The sequence below is a fragment of the Rhamphochromis sp. 'chilingali' genome, assembly GCF_963969265.1.
Source record: "Rhamphochromis sp. 'chilingali' genome assembly, chromosome: 4".
Lineage (NCBI taxonomy): Eukaryota > Metazoa > Chordata > Actinopteri > Cichliformes > Cichlidae > Rhamphochromis > Rhamphochromis sp. 'chilingali'.
Window position 1 is genome coordinate 4,759,754 of NC_137948.1, and position 11,761 is coordinate 4,771,514.

At 41.1% G+C, this 11,761-nt stretch overlaps 1 protein-coding gene across 1 annotated transcript; it reads right to left on the bottom strand.

Moving 5' to 3' along the window:
- Window positions 1-81: 81 nt before the first annotated feature.
- On the bottom strand, window positions 82-11,649 carry dgke (diacylglycerol kinase, epsilon; the record flags this gene model as incomplete). Its single annotated transcript, XM_080881188.1, has 11 exons — window positions 82-4,532; window positions 6,525-6,636; window positions 6,750-6,877; window positions 8,357-8,428; window positions 8,586-8,699; window positions 8,818-8,866; window positions 9,864-10,021; window positions 10,112-10,255; window positions 10,360-10,479; window positions 10,572-10,731; window positions 11,198-11,649. 11 exons carry the CDS (start codon window positions 11,647-11,649, stop codon window positions 4,311-4,313), a joined length of 1,731 nt encoding a protein of 576 aa, XP_080737314.1. The 3' UTR covers window positions 82-4,310.
- Between the last annotated feature and the right edge of the window lie 112 nt (window positions 11,650-11,761).

Genomic DNA, 11,761 nt, shown 5'->3' on the forward strand with positions numbered 1-11,761 from the left:
CACGTAACCTTTTCCATTCTGCTATTTTAACCCTGTTTTATGATTTTGTAAATTGTCTGCTTTTATGCTTGCTTTCTAATTTTCTGCTGTGTACAGTGTCCTTGAGTCTTCTGAAAGGTACTTTCAAATAAAATGTATTAGTATTATTAGTAGTAGTAGTAGAATTACAGACCTGCTGAGACCTTATTGGAGCAGTTAGCCTCCGATTTCTGGTCAGGTTCTTTGAACTGTTCCACACCGCTCTTTTAACTCTGTCTTTAAAAGTGCTGTGCAATCATCATCATCATCATCATCATTATTATTATTATTATTATTATTATTATTATTTTTATTACAGCTTTGTTTAGTCTTGGATGATGTGTGATTAACACTTACATTAATACTTGATTTTGGCCTTGGTGGAGACCATCAGTTTTGTTTTTCTTAAAGAGTTTGGGATCCTCTCCTTTTACATCAGAACCTTAAAAATGACACCCAGTGTTTCCTTTTTAAATAATGATTTGATGATTAAAAGGATCCAAGATGAATATTACGTGAATAAAGGTCAGCACAAAACACAGTGTAAGTGTTGTAGCTGCTGTTTCAAACTGTCTCTTTATCAGTGTTTGCAAAACTGGTCAATGATTAACGAATTCAAACATCATGTGTCATGTTTGTTAGTGTGTATGTAGCTGCTGTTGTAATCTTTGACCAGAGATCATGGCTGCTGCTTTTCAGATGTCTATATAAAAGTGAATAAAGAGACAAACACGATTGGTTTATATATGAAAATATTTATGGGAATGTCATCAAATTCAAAAGATCGCTTCATTACATTCATTTCAATCAAAATGAGTTTCTCTCACCTGTAGTAGTAGTAGTAACCCATCAAACCCTCGCTACGATTCTTTTTGTAAACAGCTTTGTTTGACATGATTGTTTGATAAAAGCTTTCCCCCCCCCTCAGATGGCATTTCTGTGTTTAAAGTTTTTCTGTTGTTTTTCTAATGGAGTCATCTTGTAATAAAAATTTGTGATTTTTGTGTTTTCTGCAGATGTGTCTCACTCTTTATAATTATTATAATTTTACCCATGTCAAAAAGAAATAGCTATATTCAAATATGCAATAACTAAGTAATATCAACAGCAACAGTGAAATGTAACAATTGAATTTCAAATGCAAGAGCTCAGCTCTAGTAATCTAATCCCAGTGATGGACAGCTGCACAGCTTCACTCAATTTGCCTTAGACTCTAAATAAATACTGTTCTGTGTCTTCATAAATAATAAACTATAAGCTATGACTTGGCAGAATTCAAAACAACAATTAATGTCACAGTCATATCTCCCAAACAAGTTCATTAGCCGCGCTAGCATCACAGGGAGTGCAGTTCCTTGAATGACCACTTGAGGCTCTATTCAAACGAGAGTGCCGTGTTCGAGTGTCCAGCTTTGCCGCAGAAGAAAACACGTTCACAGCTTGATAGAAAAAATGTGGAGGGTTTCATAACAGCTGTGCAGCGGGTGAATTTTATTAAGGCTTATAGTTTGCTTTGTTAGCGCTGTAACAGGTGGATGTCAACACAGACGGCTGTAAACAATCGCTGTCTTCTAGACTTTACCTCAGATAATCGGATTAATGCGATGGAAAATGTAGTTACACTGAGCATGTAATCTTTTCACTGCAGTTATCTTACATATAACTTAGCTTGCTGCTACAGTCCATCCAAGAAGGTTGTGCTTCACTTTTTATAACTTAATTATATATTTTTTAATTTGTAAATAAATAACAATGATAATAATTTTTAAAAAGCATGTCATAATAAGGGCTGTTTTTTGCATGTTGCACTCATATTTAATTAATAATTTAATTCAATTTTATTTATGTAGAACCAAATCTAGATAGCAGTCGCTTCAAAACAAAGCACTATAGATTCAACAGTAAAGATCCTAAAGTGTACAGAGAAAACTGAGTCGACCCCCTATGAGCAAGCACGACAACAGTGGGAAGGAAAAACTCCTTTTTAACAGGAAGAAACCTGCAGCGAGCAGCTAGGTGTATGGGGGGGGGGGAAGACAGGACAAAGAACTGCTGTGGAAGAGAGCAAGACAATGATAATAATAATACTAATAATAATTAATGATTAAATGTAACAGTATTTACACACAGAACTTGGTAATCAAGCTAAAAATGTGGCACTTCACCCTCTCATACAAATATGGCGACTTCTGGCTCAAAATAACCAAAAAGTCCAAATGCTAAAATTTAGGTGACATGACAGTACCAATGTCCATATTTTATATGTTTGGTAAGATTGAGCTAAAGTTACAGAAACGCTGGTGGAATCAGCAGTCTAATTCACGTTTATTAAATTTTAATTGAAAATATGTGTATCTGATGCAGCCATGACACCCACTGCAGCTGTATTCAGCTCCAAGCAAGGATGTTGGCATGTTGTTCCTGCTATGTTAATTATGCTAATTCTCTATAAACAAAAGTATATATCGAATTAGCATCATGCTAACATTTCTCAGGTTGTGTTTAGAGTTTGAAAACTGTAGCTGAGCCTGAGACAGACACTTAGTTTTACTGTTTTGAGTATCACATCATGATCTGAAGTGCTCTAAATCAACCAAACATTAGGATTCATTGGAGATGACTTTCTCTACAAAACTGTAGTGACTCCTACAAAAAGCAGGGTGTTTTCTCTATAAATATACTAGAAGCATGATGCTAGCGTGGCTAAGGACCTAGTGGCTTTAAAACCCTGTCACATTTAAGCAGAATTCAGTGCAACACAGACAGCTCTGGTAAACATGGATGACAAGGTAAAAGTTCAAGCAGGTGTCCTTGAGCGACAACATTCGCCAAACAAATAGAGGGCGATGAAACCATGCGGTTTGGTTAACTGCCAGGGAGGTGCATATTTTGAAAGCAGTAGGCATCGCGCGGCAAGACTCGTATCCCTGTTCAGCCTTCGGAGCAGCTCCGGGTTCAAAACGAAGCACAAACTAACAACTACAGACATTCCTGATATGACTCCGAGCAGCAGACCACCTCAAACAGCAAAACACAGAAACACAAAAGTCCTCCTGCAGAAATTCTGCTGAGTACAGAATAAACAGGAATTAGTATTTCACCTGAACATTACATGGATACGTACATGCGTGTAATGATCCTAATATATATGAAGACCACTCTATTATCCTGTCTACAGAAATACTGTCTTAAGTGGGCCACCTTGTGGTGACTTTTGGGTTAATGGGAGCATAATCTCAACAGCAGCTATTACGACGATCGGCAGTAACATCAAAGGTCAACATCCTGGGCAGTTTAAGGTACTTATCAGTGTAAATGCCAAAAAGTGCAACACAAAATATGTAAACAGGAGCAAAACAGAGGAAAAACAACGGTTCAAAATGAAGGCAAAATGGACCCACTAAACTACGTCTACTTGGCAGTACTTCCCAAACAGGCCTCAGCAACTCTGGCTATTTCCTGTAGCTCATACAGGAATGTCAACCATAGTTTATACACTTTAACGTATTATAATTTAACAGTTTGGCAAATGGCAGTGCACTTTAACGTAAACACTGATGTCTGCTGATTGATAACACACTGCGGTTTTATCAGAGTCCATGCCCCATCGAGTCCACACATTTCAAAGCCTGTGTGACTAAAAACCTGCCAGCAGTGTGATGATGAGGATCCTCAAAGACGATAACACATTTGACACATGAGCCACTGGGGCCTGCCAGCAAACGCAGGTCTTTCACTTTTTGTGCTTTTTGTGGAATACAAAATTTGTGGGAAATAAAGCATCAACCAGACAGCGCAACCTGCTGTTCTCTCAACAAACACAACGTCATCACCTGCTGTTGATTTAAACATGGCTTTTAGGGGTCGGTTAAACCTGGGCAACCTGTTAGAATGGCTCACCGATACCTGCAGGGCAGCACGGAGAATTCAATTGTAAATACAGAGTAATAAATACAGTATCGTCGTCTATAGATTATCTATGGCACGGAGGATCAGTGCAATTAAAGAGCAATCTGTCCAAGGAGAGACTGCCTGAGCTCTGAGTTAAAAGGGGAGTGTGTAGATAAAAGACCGAAGAAACAATTCACGCCAGCTCAGTAACAAACTAATCTTTCTCCGTCTGTGAGCTCTCTGAAAAGATTCTAAATTAAAACGTCTGTTCTAATCATCACGATGTGACTACAAAGACCTCGGAGGAGGAAGACTAATGCAAAGGAGGGAATAATGCAAACTAGGCAGAAATAAGTAACGAGGATAACAAGAGCTTCACGTCACACGATGTTTGCGGCGGGTCACGCTCGAGCAGACGCCGGCCCCGCCGCCCTGGGTGAGTCGTGAGGAGTTGGGCTCTCCGTCTCAGAGGCGCTGGTTTCATCGTCATCATCGTCCGTCTGCTCTGCGCTGTGGTACAGCATAAAAGCCTGGGTCTTATGGGTGATGGTGATGGTGCAGGGACCCTGCGCCCACGGCTCTCCATCCACCTGCATGGGCATCGTGGAGCTCTTCAGAACCAGCTGGAGATGGAAGAGCAGCGCACAATGAAAAAATGTTAGCTAAATCATACATAGGCCTATAGGTTAGCTTAGGCCAATCATTCACAGTCTAAATAGCGATCAAGTATACATACTGGTGCAACAGTGGGTGCTCATGCTAAACACGACCAAATTTTTAAATCTATGTATATAAAAGTGATCACTGTTTCAGGTTTTTTTTCTACTATTGGCTCTGTAGATGACCATATATAGCACACAGGCACACAGCTCCAGATGTGAACACAGATGTACAAACCTTCTGTTTAGGAGAGACAGCCAATCAGAAGAAAGTTGACTTATAGGGAGACATGTATAAGATAAATAAGACTTATTTTGAACTGTGATTAATGCAAAGCTACTCCAGTAGAATCCAATAATACAAATGTGTAGCTCAGAAAAGGTTTACTTTATTACCTTTAATAATAACAACTCAACGTGAGACTAAAATCAGTAACTTTCATCTTTGTTCTTTTTTATTTGTTGTGTTTTTTTTCCTTTAACAACTTTATTTCAGATCAGATTGGCAACAGTCCAGTTTAAAGCTTTCCTCGCCATTAACAGCCTGTTTTTTAAATCAGTATTTATTTTTTATATGAAAGATTTTATATGTATTCTCTTATTTTTATTTTTTTTTGGAAGGTATGTGTAAGTGCCACCCTAAAGTACCTTCAGAGTCCACCAGGGGGCTTCAGAGCAAGCTTAGGCAAACACTGGATTTGGCCATTAATAGCAGTATTTTAAGCTTTATTTCTAATTCTTCTGATTGAAGCCTGTGAGAGCAAACAAAACAAAAAATGTTACTGATATAGATTATTTTTCTTCTCATCTATAACTCTGTTCCTCCATTACCTACACCCTCAGTTAGCAGCGATGCTTTTAAAATGTATTTAGTTAAATATGTGAGATATTCAAATACCAGTAAAATGAGTTTGTTGTTGTGGGTGCACTCTGGAAGCAAAGTCAAATCCACACGCAGGTGCGCCTTTGCAGTTTTTACAAAATGATGTTTGAAAGTAGCTGCTGTAATCTTAAGGCTTTACACAGCAGGCGTGTAAAATCTGTGCAGTGCTGGAGCCATTTATTCTTTTTTTCCTTTTTTTTTTGTTCTTGGTTTACTTTTTATCTTGGGTTATTTACAAGGTTTATTTTTAGGTTAATAATTGCTTAATTTTTTGTTTTGTATCTTTGTAAGTCAGACAGGAAGAACTGTAAGGACATTTTCTGTAAGTAAAAGGACTAGTATAGGACCAGCATGCACTGGGGTGGGCCTGTGGTTTTTTCCAGAGCTGGAGAAGCAGCAGGAAACAACATAAAATGGATCTTTGTTTGTTGCTTGCCAAACTGGATAAATAAACCGTAAAAGTTTTGGACATTGGACTTTTTTTTGCCTGCGTACAAAATATCACCACAGTTACAATATTTATGTAGTTAAATATGTGAGGTATTCAAATACCAGTAAAATGAGTTTGTTGTTGTGGGTACGCTCTGGCAGCAAAGGCAAATCCACACGCAGGTGTGTGCATTTATAGTTTTTACAAAATGATGTTTGAAAGTAGCTGCTGTAATCTTAAGGCTTTACACACCAGGTGTGTAAAATCTGTGCGAATATTTCCTGTGTTACAAAAAATGCACAAGATTAATTATTCTCAACTCACTCCCTGATATCATGAAATATGTTCAAAAGCATGCATCAGGGTATCTATTCTGCAATAACGCATCGCTTTTTCACTACATGCTTGGTGTGTGAAGGCCTTAATTAACAGTGAATTTTTTAATGAACGCTCTTTATGTCACAATGTAAAAGGAGAATGAATGAAGGTGAAATCAATCGAGGGTAAATGGACACATGCAGGAGCTCAGTAACAAAAGCCTAATCAGATTAGTCACAATTAGATTGGATTGAGGCGAATGGCAGTGAAAAGTAATTACTGTCGTTCTGCGTGGCCAGTAAATGAGGTAAACAGGAAGCCTTACTCTGACAGTGTGAGCCTGTCCCAGCCGTACAGGGTTGGCCAGCTTGACCTGGATCTGCGCACAGTGGAAGGAGCCAAATACACCCACCACCTCCAACAGGCCATCATCCAGCCTGCAGAGACAGGAAATAGCATGTTTACTTTCCATAGTACCGGTAACCTGAAGCAGTCGGTGCCAGATGGACCGTTTATATTTTCCTGACCAATATGCTCTTAAATGACCTACCGGGTAGGGGGGCACGGTTCATCTCCCATACCCTCCCACAGCCTGCAGCCTCCGCCCCAGTAGCCGATGTTACAGACTATGATGCCCTCCAAACTGGGAAGCTTCACCCTTTCCCCATCCAGTTCCAGCTGTGGCAGGAACACATGCAAACACACATAAATGTTTCACAAATCTTTATGTGTTATAAAAACATTTTTTAATAAGGATCTCTCTTACAATGTCTTATATTAAACAGCTGTAGCTACGATACACACTGATCAAGACATTTGTCAGTAAAACCACCTCAAAATGGGCAAATATGTCTGAAAACGTTGATCAAAACATAGAAAACATCAACCAGGTAAGAAAAATGAGACAGTGCAGACTATAAAATATCTAATTTGTTTTTACACATTAAATAAACAAATTAATTAGATTAGCATTATTACTGGCAGCACTGGAAACAAGGCTCTTACTAAAGTTAAAATAAACATCTTTACACCTGCAAAGCTGAGTAATTAACACTTCTTGATTCCGAAATGTTGAAACCTATAATTGAAAAGCTGTCAGGTTGTTTTTTTAACCTTTGCACTTTCATTAAAGTGTAATCAAGACAAGTGTGAATTTTTATTAAAGCTTGGCTACATAACAGCACCAAAAACATCTAAACACCCATTCAGCAAACTGTACGGGATCTGATAAAGAACTGGATTACTGCACAGCGTCTTTGGGCTCTGTGACAGGAGACTCTGACTAATCGCAAGTGAGCAGAGGACTGAAGGATTCAAATCCTGTGTGAAGATAATTATTTCTAAAGTAAATTCACATGTTTGTATTTTGGAACTTTCTTTTCATGTCTCATCAGAAGCTTTTGGACCGACTTGGCAACACTGGGACCAGTCGGCTTATATACAGACGCTGTTTTAATTTTAATTTGGATATCTGCCGATACCGATATGAATCCGATATCGTGTTTTTTAATCAATAAAACAGTTTTTTTTATATATATTGCTGCATTTTGTATAAGATCATACTCAAGTTTAAATAAACAACAACACTAAAACTATTCTGTTATACCTGTATGTAAAAAAAACACAACTGCACCCAAAATATTTCATAGTTCAGCAAAACTGATCAATCTAATAAATTTAAACCTGCTCTATCCTCCCTATTCTGGTATTTTAAAGAGTCCTTAGCAGAAATATTAAGCAACCTAACTAACAGGGTTGCAAACTCCCAGCAAAAAAAAACAAAAAACAAATACACACAGCCGCTCTATCACGTGAGCACACTGCTCCGACATGCTACGGTTATGAGCCGAGTTACGCCATGTCGCAAGTTTTGTGAGGTGCTTTTTTGATATTTAATGGATCGGATTACATTTTTTTATTTCTCTCCGATATCCGATCCAGTAATTTACGTCAGTATCGGACCGATACGTAATATCGGATCGGTCCATCTCTAGATGAGACACTGGTTTCTCTGCCCCCTGCTGAAGTCACAGGACAACCAATTCACATTTATAGAGAAAGCTTGATATGGCAGTGACTTACAGTGACTCGGATTCTCTTTATGAGCTTAAAACAAAATTTGCATAATGCTTCATCACGTGCACAAGTCCACCGTACCTCGATCCTCTTATCCAGATCTTTACATTCCTGCACTAAACAATCTCTGGTGCCATACAGGAAGTACACAGCCTGTGGGAAGAGGAAAGTACTCATTACTACAAAATGAAGCTGCATCTTTATGTCTCTACAAAAAAACAACAAAAATAACAAAAACAGTTACAGGATTAAGAGGTTTTTGCATTCATATTTAAACCCTGAGCCTGCTTTGTTTATTCAAATTACGGACCTTGTTGATGATGCGGCTGGAGAAGAAGGAGGGCGTTTTCTCACGATGTGCATGGAAACTGAGCGCCATCAGAGCGTCGGGCCCCACAGAGAAGTAGTTGTTCATGGACAGAACCTGAGGAGGAAATCCAGCGTCTGCTTTATAGTACAGCTGAGTGCTTCCGCGGGTCAGGCATTGACATGTCACGAAAGACATCGGTGTTCATCAATCAGCACAGAGAGAAAAAACTCACCTTTGGTTTACGAAAGTAGACGCCTTTTGATGCTACCTGGACTTTCCATCTGAAAATAATCATGAAGGTGTTTAGCGGAATGAAAACAAACACAAACGGGTCAAAACGTTGGATTTCAGGAATCAAAGTTTTATTTCTATTTGGACTATTTACATTTCCTCACGTCTCAGTACTCATGCTGACTGTAATAACATTACACAGCTCTAAATCTTTAAGCGTAAATGATAAAACATAAATGTCCTTTTCATTTGTAATTCACATGCTTTTGAAAGTGCAGCTTGTGACATCAGACCACAAGTGGAAAACATTAAATCCAATGTAAACAACCATGAGGACACAATGTGACCCAGCCACTCAAACCACTTCTCGAGGTCAAGTGAGACGCATTTGACCACATCTGATTTGCAGTGTAAATGACTACAAGCCCACACCACTGACTGAACATGAGCTACAGCCACCTGATGACGACCCTACAGAAGGCCCCAAGCTGAAACATGTTACCCAGTAAAGTTTTTTCATATTCAGCAACGGTTGCTGGAGTTCTGACCTTTTCGTACTTTACCCTCTCACCCAAGTACCTCTGGAAGGAGGCTAAATTGTGCCAGAAACCGAGGTTTAAGTTTTCTACGAGAATAACAAACGCTGTACCCCTTGATTTATGACCTTAGTAAATACTTTCCTGATGAGTTCATGGTTATGGTTAAAGGTATGGATCCTATTCAACTCAAAAAGGACAATAAAGTAGGGTACATCTTAGGGGTTAGCTAGTGGATGATCATGATGTTGATGATCGACAATGGTCAAAGTGACTCACCAATTAATTTCCTAATATAGAAAGAAAATGTAAACACTAGCCGTCAACTAGAAGACACATCTGACCGCTTTTGTATAGATATAGTCGCCAAAGACACAGGACACAGGGTGTTTTAATTCCCCAAATACCTAAGAGACTACAGTTTTAAAAAGACTGGTGAACCTGATCAGTCTGTTCAGGCATTTCTGACTGATCCTGAGGAGTACCTGTCATCAGTATCAACACCGCTCACCTGTCCATTTTCACCACTTCAGCATCGAGGATGTTACGGAGAACCTGCTCCACGGGGATCTCTCCAGCATAGCCAGCTCCCCAGCCTAAAGTGTTAGAGAGGTCATTTCCTGTCCCCAGAGGCAGGATGGTCACCCTGGGGATGAACTGGTCCTGGCCCTGACAAAAGAAAGTAGAAAAGTGTCAAAGCGAAGAAGTAATGTGTAAAAGAAAGATCGCTCTTTTTTCTTGAGCGCAGAGACGTCTCACCTTTAGCTTCATAGCATCGATGGCATCGAGCACCCATCCCACTGTGCCATCACCTCCACACACCAGCACCTGGACACTGCCGGGGGGGAGGAGGGTGCACAGCTGGAGGGCTTTGGAAGGAGTCAGCTGAGATAAGTCAAACACCTGGAGGTGAAGCAGAAAACAAGATTAGTTCCAGGATCTGAAAAAGAGCAATGACAAAGTTTGCTCTCACTGAGACAAAAGATGCAGGCGAGCTGCAAGCTGACCTGCACCGGGTTGAGGAGGGTGCGAAACTCCCCCAGCAGCACCTCCCCCATGTTGTTCCCACTACGCGTGTTAGCCAAGACCAACACTGGAGTCCAGCCGCTGCCACAGGAAGAGCCGAGCTACAAGATACAAGCAGAAAACGCATTTTTAAAACATCTCCGGAGCACCCGACGTAGGAGCACTATGACGAGGCCAGTCGTGACTTCAACACCTTGCTGTACTCGTCGGGGTGCCTGCGGCGCAGCTTGTTGACACGGTAGAGGTAGTGAGGGGGGATGATGAGGTTGTGGAACTCGCCCAAGTCGCACACGTCTCCATCCGTCAAGCTCTCCATGCAGTCATCGTGCACTGTGGTCTGGCACCACACACACCTGAAGGAGGAGCAGGGGGAGCGAAACTATAAGAAAGGTGATGAAGCACATAAAAAGAAATACTGCCAATGAAAAGAAGACCCTGAACTGCTCACAAAGCGGGGGATGAGTGTCATGCTGAGGTGGGGTCTTTTAAGATTGAAATTTGCTATGTTGAACAGCAGCAGGAGCACATTAGAGGTGGTTCCGTTATTACATGTAAACCCTAAAGTCATGTTGAGTCGTGAGAAAACCCAGATTTAAAATTCTAAAGAAGAATATATCGATGTGATTAAAAACCAATCTACAAATATAAAAAAGACTAAATAACCACAGTAAAGAGTGAGGTCTTTTATCATCCAGCTCTAACTCAGGAAACTTGATCATTTTTCTTTTAACTCGTGGGTGTAAAAAGAGGCTTTTGGTTGCAGAAACACGGCTGCACATCTGTTGCATCCCTTCAGCGGTTCTCGTCCAGCTACGCTACCTGATGTCGCAGAGCTTCGGCTGGGTCCCACACTGCTGCTTGCATACAGCACAGTAACTGGCCAGAGGCACATTTCCGCGGACCCAGCGATGCTCCATGGCTCCTTCGGGGCTGGAGGGGGCCATGATCTCCTTGCAGGACAGGCTGCGGTCGGCCCGGCGCAGGCACTGCTCGTCGGCGCACACGCCGCAGCAGTCGCAGAAAGCGCCTTGCAGGATGTGCTGGGAGCACACGCAGCAGTAGGTGGGCTTGTTGAACAGGTCGGTGTAGTGCCAGCCGTGCTTGCTCTTGCGAAAGAAATCCTTCATGTGCGATTTTCTCTTGGAGCGTTGTGCGCTGCACCACAGCGTGATGATGACCGGAACCACGACGGCCACGGAGGTCCAGAACAGTAGAGTCCACTCCTCCCGGGAGCCGCAGTCGTCCTGCGCCTCGTCCCCTTTTCCGCACATCGCTGCGGGACCGTGGCGAGACGCTAACGAGCGGAAATCAGTAGAAGGCAGATAAACGGCACCTAAAGGAGACCGGACACGCTCCACAGCTCCACGCGACGCTCATGATCAC